The 18859-nt window shown below is 37.5% G+C and overlaps 1 protein-coding gene across 3 annotated transcripts in view; it reads right to left on the bottom strand.

Annotated features, from left to right (window-relative positions):
- The window catches only part of PREX2 (phosphatidylinositol-3,4,5-trisphosphate dependent Rac exchange factor 2), a 300270-nt gene that overhangs the window by 33794 nt on the left and 247617 nt on the right, over positions 1-18859 (bottom strand). For all 3 annotated transcript variants that reach the window (XM_060200550.1, XM_007527146.3, XM_060200558.1), the window contains exons 36-37: positions 8736-8802; positions 8046-8236 (exon numbers count right to left, since the gene is read on the bottom strand). In XM_060200550.1, the coding sequence (XP_060056533.1) occupies positions 8046-8236; positions 8736-8802 (258 nt within the window). The remainder of the gene's footprint in view (positions 1-8045; positions 8237-8735; positions 8803-18859) is intronic.

Genomic DNA, 18859 nt, shown 5'->3' on the forward strand with positions numbered 1-18859 from the left:
CTTGAGGTGAATTCAATCCCTGTAGGTAGATTTATCTATATCTAGATATGCAGACAAACATGCCTAATCATGTTTTCCTTTGGCTGAAAACCTCATGAAGGTAAATTTAAGTTCTCAACCTATCAAGCAGGCTCTCCCATTCTTGATTCTCTGCCTATCCCACCAGCTTTATATCTCAGCACTACTCTCTCTCACTTTATAGGCTTGGAATGGCAAGTTCTTTACTGTGACCTTTATTACGCAGTAGGATATTATACACCTCAATATTGTATTTACATATAGTCCTTTACACTCAACTTTTCTCTATTTCCATCACCTAGAAAAAAAATTGTCCAGGCTTTAAATCCTATAAAAGGTATTCTGTTCAATATTTCCTGCTAAGATTTAAATCTTGCTCCTCCTCATTCTTCCTGAATAAGGCAAAAGACCGATTGCCAGTTTAAGATTAACAGTGAATGGTTATGAGTAAGAACATCCCATACTGCCCCAGTATCGACCCATCTTCCTCCGGTGTATCATAGAGTATGTTGTCCATCCTCCCTTCGGAGGATAGAACATTCTCTACCATTGTTGATCCATGTTGAGGACAAGGTCCTATGGGAGCCCACAAGGGGATCTATTGTGTAGTTCTAATAGAAATGACCAGTAACAATGGAGAGAGGGATTTATTCAAGTTCTAGGCCTATCAAGTCTGTTTGGGAATCTCAGGATTCCCCGATTAGGGCCCCAGCTGGTGAAATGGCCTGGTAGTGTTAAAGTATGCCAGTCTCTTGCCTTTAGTCTGCTTTTGCAGTCCTTGCTTTGATAAGGTTAGCTTTGGAGTGAATGAAAGAAGAGAACTGTATTAGGAACGTGAGCTCAGATCTAGAGGGATGCAGAGGTCACACAGGCTCCTAAGCTAATTATGGGCCCCAGATCCCATCAAATCGATGGGGTTTATAGTCAACAACAACAAAAAAGAAAAATTAAGTGTGTGTGTGTGGTGTTGGGGGGGTCTTAATTCCACTCACTGAATTTTAAAAAATTGGGGGGCTGGGTGGTGGCACACCTGGTTGAGCACACATATTACAATGTGCAAGTACCTGGGCTTTAGCCCCAGCCCCCACCTGTAGGGCGAAAGCTTCACAAGTGGTGAAGCAGTGTTATAGATGCCTCTGTCTCTCTCCATCTCTATTTCCTCCTTCCCTCTCAATTTCTGGCTTCTCTACCCAAATAAATAAATAAATAAATAAATAAATATTTGGCTTGCTCAGTGTTAGTTGGAAATATCCAAATGAATTAAAGAGTTGAATGAAAGCAAAAAATAAAGTAAAAAAAGAGGAAATTCTTAAAGTTCACATGAAGAGAAATATTGATTATAGGGGAAAATACTCCTTTTCTCTTCTCTAGAGTATAGGAAATGTTTGTTCTATGATAATAATTACAGTACTTATTAAATCATTCACTGTAACTCCTTACTGAAGGAGTTTTAAATTTTGATTCTAATTGTATTTTGCTGTTAATATCAATTTGCATATTTGAAAAAATGTAATTTCAATTTCTTTAATATAAGTTTTCAAGAATCAAGCCTTATTTAAAAGTTTTAAGAGGAACTCTTTAAAATGAAATTGAAGTAAATTTAGTAACGTTATCATTATTAAAATACTAAATGCAAACAAATTTAGTAATGTAAGTATATAAACATTAATAATACATTCAAATTAGAAAACTGAATTTGGCAAGTACATATAAAGTATTAAGTATAACTAGTAATTTTAGTAACATAATGTTGACCATAAAGTATTAAATGTTATTAATAAATAATAAATACAGGTATTAAATATTAAGTATAGATTTAATTTAACTAGCAATTTTAATAACATAAGTTTGCTCATAAAGTATTAACCATTACCAATAAATAATAAATACAGATGTTAAATTTAAATATAGATACTAGTTATGTATTGTGTTTTAGAAAGACAACTTTAATTTATTGATACCTAGCCTTCCAACTTTAACACAATGGAAGCTATTCATATTTAAGGGTTTGTTTGTTTTTTGTTTTTTAGATAGAGAGAAAACCCCATAGCACCAAAACTTCCTCCGGTGTGGTGAGGGCTAGACTCAACCAGGGTCACATTCATGGCAAAGGAAAAGTGTTATCCAGGTGATATTTTCTGCCATCCTATGAGCCCTTGTTTTACATGTACAGAAATCAAAGGACTGGTGCTCCTGGCCTGAGTCCCTAGCTTCTCTCCCGCAATTCCAGCAGACCTTGCCTTTAACCTTGGGCTTGGGGAAGCAGCTGACTTGCTGGTTCCCAGTTGTCAAGCAAGTTGCCTCAACTCCAAGACTTTGGTTTCTGCTACTGGAAGTCTGCACATCTTGCTGAGGTCAGTGGTCCCTAGTGTTGAATGAGTGCTTGCTCTCTGCAAAAATGACAGTCATGAAATATACATGTTCCTGTGGCAATCGTGTAGTATGTTCAGTTGTTAAGGGACAGCAAATGGAACCATCACCAAAACAGAAAGACATCCTACAGAAATGGAGATCTTTACATGACATACATCACGTCAAGGGTTAATAACCAATATGCAATAAAAGCTCATGAAACTTACTAGCAAATAAGCAACCCCGTTAAAAATGGGGTGAAGACATGCACAGAATATTCACCAAAGAAGAGATTCAGAACGTCAATAGACATGAGAAAGTGCTCAAAGACACTATCAGAGAAATGCAAATAAGGACAGTGAGATACCATTTTACACCAATGAGAATGTCTTACATTAGAAAAGACAGAAATAACAAATGCCAGCAAGGCTGTAGCAAAGTAGAAACCCTTCTACACTGCTGGTGGGAATGCATACTCATCAGATCCTTGTGGAAAAACAGTCTGGAGACTTCTCATAACATTAGAAATATACCTACCCCATGGCACAATAATTTCTCTCCTAGGGATTTATCCAAAGGAGACGAAAACATTTTTCCAAAGATATCTACCTGTGCTCATAGCAGCACAATTCATAACAGCCCAAACTTGGAAGCAACCCAAGTGACCAGCAACTAATGATCAGCTAAGAAAGCAGTGATAAACACACAATGGAATGCTACTCAACTGTTAAACATGATAAACTCATCTCTTTTGCCTCATCTTGGATGGAATTTGAAGGAACTATGTGAAATGAGACAAATGATCTTATTTACAGCTAGAACTTAAAAACAAGGACAGAATAGGAGAACACAAAGCAGGGAGCCGGAGTCTCGAACTGGGATCCTTGCCCCAGTCCTTGTGCTTCGCACTATGTGCACTTAACCCAACGTGCTACCACCTACTTCCTCGATCTTTTTATAATTTAGTAAAATTTGAAATTCTGGATTAACTCTTTCTTCCCATTTTTTAGTGAGGTACAACTGACAACACATATATATATATATGATGTATATTGGTAGTTTTATGTCCATACACCTTGTGAAATACACATCCCAATCAAGATAATTACCACATATGTTTTCTTCATTCTCCTTTTTGAAGTTGTGGTGTCTATGAGCTGAGGACACGCAAATATACCCATGTAGTAGAGTTAAGACTAAGATCTAGTCACATGGTACATCAGATCTCTAGAGCTTATTCGTCATCTAGTTTTCACCCTTTCACCAACACCTACCCACTATCTTCCTACAGTAATTAACCCCCACAGTAATCACCATTCTCGTCTCTGCTTCTATGAATCTGGCTAAGTAATAGTACCTCATGAGTAGGGTACATTTCGTCTTTCCCCAGAGCCTCATTATTAAAACATTTTGCTGCTTCTCTTAGAAAGAGTAGAGTGTAACTTTAGAACATTTAATTGGGAATTTCCAGTATCCTGGGATCATATTAAGCTAAGAGATATTGTATTTTTTGTTCTGTTTAGCTATTTTTCTAGTAATTAAAAATTCAACTATTTCCACAAATCTTTCCAATGATTCTCTCAAATCATTTTTTCCTTGCAGAGTAAATGAATACATTTGAAAGCTAAAACCTACGTTTGCTTTACTACATTAATTGTGGTAATTTTTTTTCCTGTCCTGTAGCTAACATCTAACCTACATACAGAAATCCCCAGCGTAAATGTACTCCCCTTATGATGCACAAAGCAGAAATATGTTAACTTTATCATCAGCTCTATTAGGATTTGAGGGCTCAAGTCAGGTTACCTTGAATGCTCCAGTTGTATAAGATTCTGCATTCCTCAGTCAGGACCAATTTATCAGTTTGTCCTTTCATGTCACAGTAATGGCAGAATAAAACATTTGCTAAAAGAGAGTCCTTTAACAAAAGTGATTCTTAAATTATTGACAGCTACCTGGAAAGATGCTAATTTGTTTATATGAACTGAAAGCCAGGACACTATTTACATTTCAAACCCAAACTGCTACTTGATCCAAATTGGTAATGTATAGTTCTTTTTAGATGTTTTTATATTTTAGCCCCTGAATTTCACTTCTCTAAAAAATGCCTATAATCATACTTTTGATGCTATACTATGGTCACATGAATACTTTTACAAACCTCTACTGGTGTAAAGCGCTCTCAGAGGGGTGACTGTGAATTCAACCACCAGCCATTTTAAATTAAAAAATAAGTCACAGTTCCCAAATAATCAATCAATACATGCATTTTGGAAATTGACCCCTTTGATTTAGTGACTTGCAGGCTTTCATTTCCTAAAATTGTATATATGTTAAAGCTAAGATCTAAAAATACATTAAAGTAGAAGCAGCCTAAAACTAGAATATATGGATGGTGGCTAGCTTGATGCTCATCACCATTTTGGATGTTTATTCTATTTTTGTCACTGTCAGGGCTTTATCACTCCGTGCTGACTGTTTCTGATAAAAAGAGCAAGTCCGGGAGCCGGGGAAAGACACCACAGCATAAAAGCTTGGGGTCTGGGCTTGAAGCTGGCTGTGTGCATGACAAAGCAGGTGCACTACTCAGGTGTGTTATCTTGCCAGCCCTATCATTATGCCTTTTTAATAATGAAAATAGCCAGTCTTGCTACAGACTGTTTCCCTCTCACACTTGTGCAGGGTTCTACTTGTGTAGTGATGCTGCTCACATCCTCACTGGAGACCTGAACAGGTGTCCTTGGGACAAATTGGATGGAACTTGATGTTATTATGCTTAGAAAATTAAGTAAAGAGATGAAATATAACAACCATATAGTTTCAATAATATGTGAACCCTAGAGAACTGATGCAGGTGGAAGAAAGGAAGAGAGGGAGAGAGTAGGAAAGAAAGAGAGGGAGAGAGAGAGAAAAACAAATAATAGTCTTTCAAGTTTTGTAAGAAGCATGATGGTTATTGCTGGGAGGGGAGGGGTGCACAGGGTGTGATGAATAGCCCTGTACACCACTATTAATCACAAATTTAAAAAAAGGCTTGAAAAAATAATAAAAATATAAGGCCTTAGTTCCTGAAACAAAAGCACTTATTCTTACATCAGAACATGAGAATAAAAGGTAAATTAGGTACACAGTTCTCTAAAGTGTTTGAAACAAAGGTATCACAGGTAAATTAGAAGTGCAAGAACTGAGTTCAAACCACCAGCCATCTTGTGGAACCATGCAGTAGACTGATTTATTATTAGCTAAAGAAAAACTGTTGGCTATTAAGCAGGAGTGGGAAAAAAGAATCACAACAAACTAAAATGGTGCACAGAACAGAAGGATGCTGCAGTCTGAAATAAGAGAAATTTCGAAATCCCTATAGCATGCTTTTGGATTGCCTGTTCCAAGTAACTGGCAGGGGCATAAAATAATTTTAAAAGCCACAGTACTAAATCAACATTTCAAAAACATTCAATTTGAAAACAACAACAACAAACCCGAATTCGGTGTAAGGATGTAACGTAGCAGGAATCTTAGCAGTAAAGGACCGCTAAAATATAAGATAATCAAGAGGCTAAGTAATAGCACCCCTGCTTGGGCTCACACATTGCAGTGCATAAGGACCTGGGCCAGATGATTGTGTTTGTTATCAAGGGTGTAAATTAAGGCAGTGCTGAAATATCACTGTACCTCTAGGAACATGACACATAAATACCCTTTGAAGGCAAGGAAAATGTGAAAGTGCCACACGCCTGCCCAGCATCCTGGCTTTGCTCTTCACGTAGACAGTCCTCTGAGGACATAAACAATAAGGAGGGTGGCTGAAATAGCTCCCTTGAATAGTACACTGTGTTGCCTAGCCCCCACCATACCGAAGGAAGGCTCAGTGTTGTGGTTTCTTCTACACTCCCTTGCTATCGAAAAGAAGAAAATCTAAACAATAATGAAAGTTTTAACCCTTGACACAGCAACTATTCCTGAGGGAAATAAACCAATAAATGAACAGTGTGATAAGTACGGTGCTATCAACTAGCTGAAGTATTATGTATCAAGCAGAAGTGATGATGAAAAAGTCAGAGATATTTACTGAGGTATAAATACATATGTCCCATGACAGATTCTAAAGTTAATAGTATAAAAGTATTCCAAATAGCATTTTTTCTGTTATGCAGAAATAAATAGGGGGTTAATCTTACCTTTAATGTTCAATGTAGCGTATGCCTAGGTTTTTTTTTTTATCAGGGTAAAATTTGTGCTGATTGATATTAGCAACCAAAGCACCAGCAAAGACTGTTTCTAAAAGAGTTCTTCAGTTTATCATAATTCAGAGAGCTAGAGAGGAACCCACACAACCTACACCCACACTGAAAGTTAACCATGAAGCCTCATCCTCAGATTCTCACAGAGGAAGAAAGTCCACAGTGAAAGTCAGAATAAAGTTTACCAAAATACTTTTATCATTTCTTTTAAGGTCAGGACGTGACATGGGCAGTCAACTTAAACATCATCTCCGATATGGAAAGGTTCCAGATCTATCCATCTCAAAGATCTATTTTTCTCCTATGTGTTATCTTTTAGCTGTAACTTCCCTAGATCATTGACCTTTTCTTATAACACAGGCTTGTGACTTAAAAAAAAAATCTGTGATATTAGTTATGTTACTTGTCATTCAAGTTTTAACTCTCTAACAAGGACATTATTTTATGATTTTACACAAACACCAACTGCAGTATTTTGCATTAAATAGTGAGTAGATCTGATTAAATCAAATTGGCCTAGTACTAAGACAGTGTAATTATTGATGAAAACTCTACTTACTTGGATTACAGCAAAGACTAAATTTGGTCTTATTATTTCCACCTTCTAATTTTTAGAAAATGAAGGATGACAGAATAGAAGTAAGTGAATATGAAGAAAGAATTGACTTAGGCTTCCGTACTCATATTCTGATTGAATATAGTCATATGAATTTATATCCCTACTATGCTTGTCCCACACAGACAATGGATGTCTTAGAAAAACCACCTGACTATATTTTCCATACATTTTTTGAAAGGATAACATATGAGATGGAGGACTATAATTTCCCAAGAATAGGAAGACAGTGGTAACTGCAAGGCAGCATATAATTTACAAGTGAGCATCAGTTAATCCACTACTAAAAGTGGGTTGATTGTTAAATGCCATGGGAAAAGATGTACAGTTTACACAAGCCCTTCCTACCAAGTAAGTTCCTATAGTGGATAATATTAATATGTAATTTTCTACTTAAAATATGCATATGCTGGTGTCATAAAATAGCTCACTTGATAAAGTAAAGGTGAGACCCTGGGGTTTAGTCCCAACACCATATGGGAGCACTAAGGCACTGGAGAAAGATCCAAGGGTGATGGAGTGATCTTATAGGGTATCTCCCTCTCTCTCTGCATCTCTCTTGGTCTATATATTTTTCTCTCTTATCTATCTAGTTATGCAGCTATAAATCCCTTAGTAGAAACACATGAGTGATAAAACTCTGGGCTACAGTAATATAAATGTGGAATTGCATTCATGTGTGTGAATCATCACTGAAAATGGAAGAACAAAAATGCAAGAATTTTCTTATTTGCAAAATCTGTGTTCTCTGAATACGTTCCATCAGATTCATGTAACCAATCTGCAAACAAGAACCTGCCGACGTTCAGTTCACTTACCGATGCACACCACTGTTGCACATGAGGATGTGACAGGCTCCCAGTCTATTGCACAGCTCAGAGGAAACTGACAGCAGTCCAACTCCGGAGGCACTGCAAGCTGTGTTTGCACAAGCAGCTGTGCGCTTGGATCTGATAAATGAGGCTACCAGCCGATAGAGTTCATCCAAAGCATTGAGAGGCCTCATAAGCTGCAAATAAATTATGAACATAAAGTTCAATGGATTTAGTACAGAGAAATCCTTTTACACAGGTTGCATTTCATAGCTACAATTCTTTTTTTAATCTTATTTATTTATTCTCTTTTGTTGGCCTTGTTTTATTGTTGTAATTATTATTGTTGTCATCGTTGTTGGCTAGGACAAAGAGAAATGGAGAGGGGGGAGAGAAAGATAGATATCTGCAGACCTGCTTCACTGCTTGTGAAGTGACCCCCTGCAGGTGGGGAGCCAGGGGCTTTAACTGGGATCCTTATGCCGGTCCTTGCGCTTGGCGCCACCTGCGCTTAACCTGCTGCCCTACAGCCCGATTCCCCATAGCTACAGTTCTTCATGAATAGCCTAAAGTATCATATTATGGAGATGGCATGTGTTTTAATTTACACAAAGCTCAAGAACAGCAGGAAAACTACTAACAGGGCATGCATATATGTATGTATGTACTTCAGTAAATGTAATCCTATATTTTTACCTTATCTATGTAAGCAGCTTTGGATGTAGAGTTTGGTGGTGAATTTGATTTGTCCAAGTAGAATGCCCTGTAAAAATCCAAAGAGTAACGGTGACTGTAGTTAATAAGAGTATTTCACATATGAAAGTAAACTAAGAGAGTAGATCTTAAAAGTTATCATTAATATTCTAGCTATGGGGGTTTGGGTGATGGGAGGAGTGCTCACATTACATTGCCCAAGGGCCTTGGTTCAAGTCTCCTGTTCCCACCTCCCAGGGGAAGCTTCCCAAGTGATGAAGCAGGCCAGCTGGTGTATCTCTCCTTCTCTGTCTCTCCACTCCCTCTCAATTTTTCTCTCAAAAATAAATAAATTAATAAAATAAACAAGAATATTTAAAGTAATTATAACTGTGTAATGATGGGCATTCGACTTTCTGAGGAATAAATCTTGCAGTATAGACAAATTATTACGTTGTACAACTGAAACTAACAAAGGTATATGTCAGAAAGTTAATGAGAGAATTGTGTTAAGTTAGGTAAGTCAGAAAGACAAAGATGAGTATGGGATGATCCCACTCATCAACAGAAGTTGAGAACAGACACGGAAAAGCAAAGCAGAATTTGACTGAGTTTGGAACATTTTACCAAAGTAAAAAAACTCTGGATGGAGAGTGAAAGTAGACTTTTCAGCTTCTATATAAGGGTGTAGAGGTAGTGCAGAGCCCTTTGGTGGTGGGAATGGTATTAATATACATTCCTATTAAATTATAACCTTATAAATCACTATTTTTAAAAAGTTATATGTCTATTATATCTGAATAAAATAATTCAAAGGAATTATCATTAGTAGAAAAACTTAAACGCACGAAGTTTTGCTAACTTCTTTTAAAAAGAATAATGTACATAAAAGTCTTAAACACTAAAGAGTAGGATTGTAAAAAAAAATCAAAAAACAAAAGTCAGTACTATTTCATTAAGATAAACATTAGTAGATCTATCACATGTTATATTGTGTATTGTGGGGAATTAGAGAGACTTGCCGATGACTGAATTCCCTCATTTTAAACCTGAGGTTAACATCAGCTTCTGTGTTGCAAGATTGTCAAGAAGATTAAAAATGTTCATGCAAATGAAGTGGTTTGAACAAAACATCTCAGTTAAGTGTTCATTAATATTTTCATTATTTTTCAAATTTGTTTAAACTTTATTTATTGAATAGACACAGCCAGAAATCGAGAGGGAAGGGGGAGATAGGGAGGGAAAGAGACAGGGAGACACCTGCAGCCCTGCTGCACCACTCACAGCTTTTCCCCTGAAGGTGGGGACCAGGGACTTGAACCTGGATCCTTGCGTATTGTAACATGTGCATTCAACCAGGTGGGTCACCACCCATCCCCTAATAATTTATATTATTACAAAAATCACAAAGTATATTTCATGACTAGTGGAGAACATGCATGATTTTCATTTCTTATGCAAATATAATTGTAAAAATAGCATTAAAAACTAAGTTTAAACACCATCAGAGCGACTTCTTCGGCCTCTAAGCTACTCTCATAGAGAAAGTTAATAACTCTACAAAGATAAACTACCTCTTCAGGGCCGGGCAGCAGTGCAGTGGGTTAAGTGCACATGGCATGAAGCACAAGGACCAGTGCAAGAATCCCAGTTCGAGCCCCTAGATCCCCACCTGCAGGGGAGTTGCTTCACAAGTGGTGAAGCAGGTCTATAGGTGTCTATCTTTCGCTCCCCTTCTCTGTCTTCCCGTCCTCTCTCCATTTTCCTCTGTCCTATCCAACAACAGTAACAACAACAATGATAAACAACAAGGCCAACAAAAGGGGGGAAAAAGGCTCCAGGAGCAGTGGATTCATAGTACAAGCACTGAGCCCCAGCAATAACCCTGGAGGCAAAAAAAAAAAAAGATAAACTACCTTTTTTATTTGTTTGTTTGTTTGTTTGTTGGCACCAGGATTCATTATGATAGTGACTATCTTATGCCACTAAATCCGAATTCTAGTGGACAAAAATAACGGAATGTACTTCCCAGAGAATTATTGATAGGTTTGCCTAGCTTGTTACCAAAGAGAAATTGTGATGGAGAGAATGAACTAAGACAGGATACAGTAAATTATATTTAACGAGTATTTGGTTTATGTGATAAAAAGGCTTTCAAAATATCACTGCCTAATAGTTATATATGCAAAATAAATTTTCTATTATTAGAGTAACTGTCATACTAGACACAAATAAAACATATATACAACCATCAAATTCTTCAAGTTATTATGAAGCATATGAATAGTGTTGGGTAGAAACAGTGAGGAGAACTTGATACACAACCATTTATTTTAGTACTGCTATTCCTGTTGCTATCGACACTGTTTACTTTTTTGTCTTTTTAAAAAGAAAACAATATAGATCAATCAAATTTTACACTTTAAATTATGGCAGCTTTAACTCTAAGGGCAACTTCCCAAATGAAAATTAAAGCTCATTTTTACAGAATAGTTCATTAATTTACTCATCAAATACAGATGAAAACAATGATAATAATTTTACAATAGCTCAACAAACAGAATCAGTCACTCAGATTCATTCTGTCCCTCTTGGAGATTACCAGGCACCATCTGTGGCTCCCGCAGTCTGAATCCCACAGCTATGGATTGCTCTGAGGCATATGAAGCACTCTGCAGGATCAACTGAAGAATCTGGGTTTTAACCAGCCTCATTACCAGAAATCTAGGCTTATTGGAAACTTTACTGTGGTGCATAAATAGTCATGCTCTCCTTAAAATTCTGAATGCCATTTCACTTCACATATTGGTATATATTTAAGAAAATATTATGAAAGCCCATATAATGAGTGTTTAACACTTCACTTTCACCTTTTAAAGAACGTTAAAAGTTACATATACAGTTGAGCACCTGTTCACTCTTCTCCCCTCCCCACCCATTCTTATTCCAAGTTGCCTCTTCAAGGTAAACATCACACGAAAGTTGGCATTTTATCATGTCCATCTTTTGCAGGGTGAATAACACCAGTCCAAACAGAGCTAGCCAGAACGGATGTGATCAGTCTTCCTTTTCTAAAGATTGTATTTCTTTATTGATTTATTGGATAGAGACAAAAAGAATCTGAGATGGAAGGGTGAGATAGAGGAGGAGGGAGAGATAGCTACAGCACTATTCCACCACTAGTGAATCTTTCCCCGTGCAGTTGGGGGACCAGAGACCTGAACCCAGGTCCTTGAACATGGTAACATGCACTAAACCAAAAGAATGACCAATCAACCCTGTGATCAATCTTCCATACCATGTATTCACGATGATATTTTTCAAGCATTGTTGTCTTTACTTTCATCTTTTTAAGTATCATGTAATTGGAATTAGCATACATATCCCTACAACAAGTAGCAAATTATACCTCATACACCCTTCACATATTTTCTGTTGCTCTGTGGTCTAAATAATAAATTAGATATTAAAAAATACAGGTGCCTGGTGTCTTGCATAAAGTTAAAGACTCTGGGGGAAGATGAGAAAGAGGCCATTAGGTCCTAATGCAGGATGGTGGAGGAGGACCTAGGCTGGGAATGAGAGTGTTTTGCAGAAACCTGAGAAATTTTTCACATGGATCAACAACTGTATTTACTGTAAGCCATTAACTACCCCCACCCCAAATAAAAAAAATACAGAAGCATGTTGAAGCTGACAAGGTGCTGTAATTCACCAAAGATAGATTTTTTAAACTTCTTTTATTATCTTTATTTATTGGACAGAGACAGTCAGAAAGGTAGGGGTGATAGAGAGGGAGAGAAACAGAGAGACACCTGTAACACTGCTTCACCACTTGCAAAGCTTTCTCCCTGCACGTGGGGATCAGGGACTGAAACCTAAGTCCTTGCACTGTAACATGTGCACTCAAGGTGCACCACCACACAGGCCCTTCACCAAAGATAGATTTATGATAGAGTGTAATAGGGACACACACACACACACACACACACACACACACACACACACAGAGAGAGAGAGAGAGAGAGAGAGAGAGAGGGAGGCTCTTAAGTTGCAATGGTTTGTATTATTTTTTCTCACCATAAATAATGAAGATATTGGTAATGGAATCAATTTCAAATAATCTGTTGTTTAGTATTAGAAAAAGAAAGTACTTTTTAAAAATAAATTAACAGGGATTTAACTTTCAATTCTGCTGTATTAATGACATACAGACCTTTTAAAAACTATACTTAACTAGGAAATATATTGTGGTCTATATTTTTTAAAATAGTTCTTCAGGAATGATTTTTTTTTTGAGAGAAATTAAGTCGTTGGAAAGTAATCACATTAGGTAGGTAGTAAAACACTGAAGTTCTTCACTATTTTTTTCCTACCTTTCCTGCAAGTAAAAAGAGATTTTAAACCCAAATGATTTTTTTTCATTTTTATAAGCAATTTAATACCATCTTACAAAATTAGAATATGTCAGAGTTATAAGTCCACATCTACACTTGGTATCATGTCAGTCAACCCACCCCCCATCAAATTCTGCACCACACACCCTCCCCTCCCCAAACTGTTAGCCACCATTGTTCTTTGAAAGGCCAAAAGTCAGGTTGTAAAACTATGTTAATCCTAACTAGATATTTATCTGGTCAAATCACTGAATTAAAGATACAGCAGGTCCAAAGACCCAGGTTTGAGCTCTGCTCCCCAGCCACATGGGGACACCACACCAGAGATGAAACAGGTCTGCAGGTGTCCTACTCACTCAGTTATCTATCTCCCCTACCCCTTCAATTTTTCTGTTACATGAAAAGAAATAAAGAGAAATTAAAAAAAATATCACTGGGAGAAGTAGATTTGTAGAACCAGCCCTAAGACCTAGTGATAACCCTGGTGGCAATTAAAAAAAAAAAAAGAGCAGTAGACCTGGAGCGTGTGATGCTTTGCCATGTGCTTTGCATGTGCCATGCTTTGCCCGGGTTAAGCCTGCCCCCCACCTCCCAGCACCTATCTGTCTTGCTCTTTCTATCTGAAAAAATTAACCTTCAGTAAGTAGCGAAGTCCTAAGATGACAAAAAATTAAAACAAACAAGCAAACAAACAAAAAATAGCTGTAACCCAAAGCACATTGTTCTACTGATCAAGGCTAATGTACTGCCCTATGTAACATGACGCAGTAGGAGACTATGGATAAGTCCATGTCTTATGTTTAACCCACAATATATTGAAATTGACATGTGGGATATTGTATGTGCTATAGGATACACAGGAGGTACTGAAGCATGGTGGTATCATGTAATATGGTGTCTTTATTTTTAATTTGCATATTATTTGTTGGCTATTTACTTGTATCTTAGTTTTGTTTAGTATTGATTTTTTTAAACAAGATTTATATTTGATAAGTTCTAACAGCTTCTCTTTCTTTTTCTTTTCTTTTCTTTTTTTTTAAATTTCTTTATTGGGGGATTAACAGTATTTTCTTTCCAAATCTATACTTTTGTTCTTGATTTGCTTCCTCTGCAAATCAAAAAAAATTTTTTTTAAAGTAAATTATTGTAAAAATTGTTTTTAAGTAAATTATTCAACCAACACTTTTGGTTAGTGCCTATCAGTGGCATATACTCTGTATAAAATTCTAGAGTCCTTCAGTACTGTGCTGATTTTCCAGGTGTGAGATTCAAGCTTGACCTCCACTGCATTGAAGCTTTGGTATTGCGCACCTTCTCTGAAAAAGTCAGCTCAGAAATGGTGAAGCCCTGGAGACACAGTAACAACAATAAAAAACCTTACGATCTGTTTGACAATATGTTCATCCCCTTCAGTGATACCCTTTGTATCTGCTCTCAATTTAGTTTTCTTCTTTGAGAGCTAGTCTATAATGTTTCTCTAATAAGTTACATTATTTTACTTTCCCTCATGTTCTGAAATTTTACCATAAACAAATTAGGTGTGAATTTAATTTTGCTTATCCAAACAGTTTCTCAGAGTGAGAATTTGAGGAATTTCCACTACAATTATAAAATAATCTGTTATTATATGTAGATATAAGCTCATGTGTTTTATCATCTGTCTTCCCCTCTACTTTCTTTCAGGGCCTATTTTCATTGCTGCATTTTTGGTAATTTCCAAAGAATTGCAATTGAACAAACAAAATCCTCAGACATTGCCAAGTCCAAAATAGTGCTGTTACACATGCATGGCACAGGTTCAAGTTTACCCTCCACAGCACTGGAGGAAGTTGTGCTGTTGTGTTGTAGTATCTTTCTCTATGTGAGAAAGTCAGCCCAAAGCAGTGATATATTCTCTCTCTCTCTCTCTCTCTCCCTTTCCCTCTCCCTCCCTCTCCGTGTGTGTGTGTGTGTGTGTGTTGTGTGTGCTGCATCTCTTGTACCTGCAACAGTGTGTAAAGTGCAGTATGCTACTCATTTTGCATTCAGAACCACCTGCCTGTCATCAGTTTTGCACTGGTGGTAATATTATTTTCTTAACTTTTTAAAAAACTATATTTATTTGATAGAGACAGCCAGAAATTGAGAGGATGGGTGCAATAGAGAGGGAGAGAGACAGAGAGATACCTGTAGCACTGGTTTATAGCTTGTGAAGCACTCCTGCAGACAGGGACTGGGGGCTGGAACCTGGGTCCTTGTGGAGGGTAGCAGGTGTGCTCAAACAGGTGCGCCATCATCCGGTCCCCTACTATTGGACTTGTAAGGTGTGTTGACATCTGGATTATTACCAGTCATATCAAGCCAGTTGTGTGCTTTTAGTTCAGTTCCTACTTTAACAAACTGGAAGCTGCTATTGACATTTTAAGTTCACAAAAGCTGGAGTCTAAAGTAGTATGGGAAGGCGATTTCTCATTCTTTCCTCAGAGTTGAGGAATTCTGCTCTCCACTCTGGTTTCAAACAGTAGGAGTGAGTAGTGTATAGAATGACTTTGATTTCTCATTGACTACCCCCAAAATCATAGCAGTTGTCTCCACAGCCCAGCAGTCCAGAGACTTGAGCTCAATTCACAACTCATCATCTGCATTTCTTTTTGACTCATGGGCCACTATGATGATCCATTATGAACTCAGCAGTGACTTACACTTTCTGTCTTAATATTGTATCTAGCATTCCCATATGGCTGTGTAGAGGCTGTTCTTCAAAGCTGCAATGCACAGTGATATCTTGGTCAGGCATCCTCATACCTCTTTCTACAAGAATACTGTGGTTAAAATGAACACTCAAGTTCAGGAACACATATTTTTTTTTATCATTTGATGGCCCCAGTTTTCCATTTTTAAGTGGATTCTACATTTATCTGCTATCTAAATAACATAATGTTGAAGATTTTTTTAAATTATTTTATTGGGGCCGGGCAGTAGCGGACAGGGTTAAGCACATATAGTGCAAAGTGCAAGGACCCACGCAAGGATCTGGGTTCTAGACCCAGGCTCCCCAAGTGTAGGGGGCGTCACTTCACAAGTGGTGAAGTGGGTCTGCAGGTTCTTTCTCTCTCCCTCTCTACCTTACCCTCCTCTCTTATTTTCTCTGTTCTATCCAGTAAAAACAAATTAAAAAAAAAAGTTCCCCAAGAGCCTTGGATTTGTAGGGCAGGCACCAAGTCCATCCCAGTGATAACTCTGGAAGCAATAAAAAAAAGAAAAAAAATGTATATTTATATACATATATATATATATTCAGGGATTTAATCATTAACATTTAACTGTTACTTATTTCCACCTGAATTATCACTGGGGGTCTGTGACTTCAAGAGAAATCAACTACTCCCAGCAGCCATTTTTTCCTCTCCCCCCACCCCCACTTGATAGCACAGAGACAAATTGACAGGGGAGGAATGACAGACAGATAGAGAAAGAGAATGACTTACAGCCCTACTTTACTGCTAGTGAATCTTTGGTACTGCGCATGGAGAGTGGGGATTTCACCACTTGGTCAGATTTAAATATTTTTATGAAAGCGAGAGAACAGAGCACTGCTCAGATATGGCATATGGTGGTGATGGGTGTAAACCTGGGAGTTCTTGTGTGTGCCCTACCTCTGAGTGAGCTCCCTGAGATTAATTAATAAGTATGAAGTGATTCATGGAGAGGTCAGTAAGAAGAACAAATTTAATTGCCAATGATAACTATTATTCAGTTGCACATAGTGGAGGGCATCTCAAAGCAATTTTAACTGGGGGAAGGAATAAATCTAAGTAAAAGTAAAATGTGCAATAGTCTATAATGTTTAAGTAAGTGCAGCAAGCAAGTAGAAAGAACTATATAAGACACCATAAGGCACTTAATCAACTATTTTCTACTTAGAACTAGATACCCTTCTTCCTACTCCCCATTTCACTTCCCTCAATCACTCTAAGTACAACCATGTCAGATAAAGTAAGGACTAAAAAAGCAGGATAAGAGGAAGAGACCAGCACACTTTAATGATGGCTCTTTTGGTCACTACCAGGCCACCCCATCATCTGGGGCCCTAGTCAGGAAATCCTCGGATTCCCACATCCATATGATGGGCCTAGACCTCTAACAGGTCCCTCTCTCCACCATCACTGGTCATCTCCATCAGGAACAGCATCATGAAACCTCTTGTGGGCCTCTACAGGGCCTGGCTCTCAATGTAGAACAATGGAAGAAACTGTTTCACTTTCCAAAGGGAGGCTGGGTCAACACACTCTGCCACTCAAGAAAGACGGGTCCTGAAATGAGTGCAGCCTAGAATGTTCCTAACTGTGACCATGGAATGTGAGCTCAGACGTATAGGGATGCAGAGGTTACACAGGCTCCTGTGCTAAACATGATTAGACATGGGCTATAGGTTAGACTGATGGGGTTTACAGTTAATAGTATTTATATACTTTTCCCATATTGGGGAGTTTCTCTGCCCTTATCTAGCTTTCTACTCCTATTCTCAACTCTGACACCATCTTCCCAGACAAGACACTAGCCCACCTGCGTGTTAACTGTTGGGATTGGTAAAAAATTAGTGAAGTCATGGGTCTCTTGGAATATATCTAAAATAGACTTCCTCGCTCCTTCCAACACGAAAACCCCAAATTTCACCTGCTATACATTTACCTTTAGATTCCTGATTATTAAAGAAATTGTTATGCTTTATATATATATTAATACTTTGCAGCCACCAAGTTGCGGATGTTGCCATCATGCCAACCTGATTTCCCTGGGCAGATGACCTCACCAATGTGTCCTGGAAGCCCCCAACCCCTAGAGCCCTACCCCAGTAGGGAAAGTTGGAAACAGGCTGAGAGTATGGACTGACCTGCCAACACCCATGTCCAGTGGAGAAGCAATTACAGAAGTCAGATCTCCATAAAGATCTTTAGTCCATACTTCCAGAGGGATAACGATCTTTAGTCCATATTTCCAGAGGGATAAAGAAAAGGGAAGCTTCCAAAGGAGGGGTAGGGGATATGGAACTCTGGTATTGGGAATTGCACCCCCTTATATGTCAATTTTGTCAATTGTTATTAAATAATTCATAATAATAAAAAAAACAGACTGGAGGTATGGAACAACCTGCCAATGTCCATGTTCAGAGGAGAAACAATTACAGAAGCCAAACCTTTCATCTTCTGCACCCCCTGGTGGAGGGAACTGTATGGAAATATACCCCTGTTATTTTACAATCTTGTTAATCATTATTAAATCACTAATAAAAAAAGAGGTGAAAGAAAAAAAATGTCCTGTATCGTAGATTCAAAGGATAGAGAGATGAGAATTCTCCAAAGTTCACCTAAATAAAATAATTTGTAATGAAAGTAAATAATTGAAATCTACATAATTCTATAATCAGTGAATAAATAGATGATCAAATCTAAAAAGAAAAAAATATTTTAGGCTAAAGAATTAAAATTATCATTTAAACGACTTCATCAGATATACTGGTTATAAAAACTGCAGTTTTTCTATATCTAATCTATAAAAGCAGTACTTCACTAGAGAAGTCATCCCTGATGCACTAAGCAGTCTTCCTGACTTCTGAAACAGATTTATCTTTTTTTTTTTTTTAAAAAGTAACCGATTCAATTAAGAACAGGACCATGTTGAACTAATTGTACCATATTGACTTACGTTAACTTGGGCGAAATCTTCAAATTGTCAAGGGAGTTAATAAAT

The sequence above is a fragment of the Erinaceus europaeus genome, chromosome 1, assembly GCF_950295315.1.
Source record: "Erinaceus europaeus chromosome 1, mEriEur2.1, whole genome shotgun sequence".
Lineage (NCBI taxonomy): Eukaryota > Metazoa > Chordata > Mammalia > Eulipotyphla > Erinaceidae > Erinaceus > Erinaceus europaeus.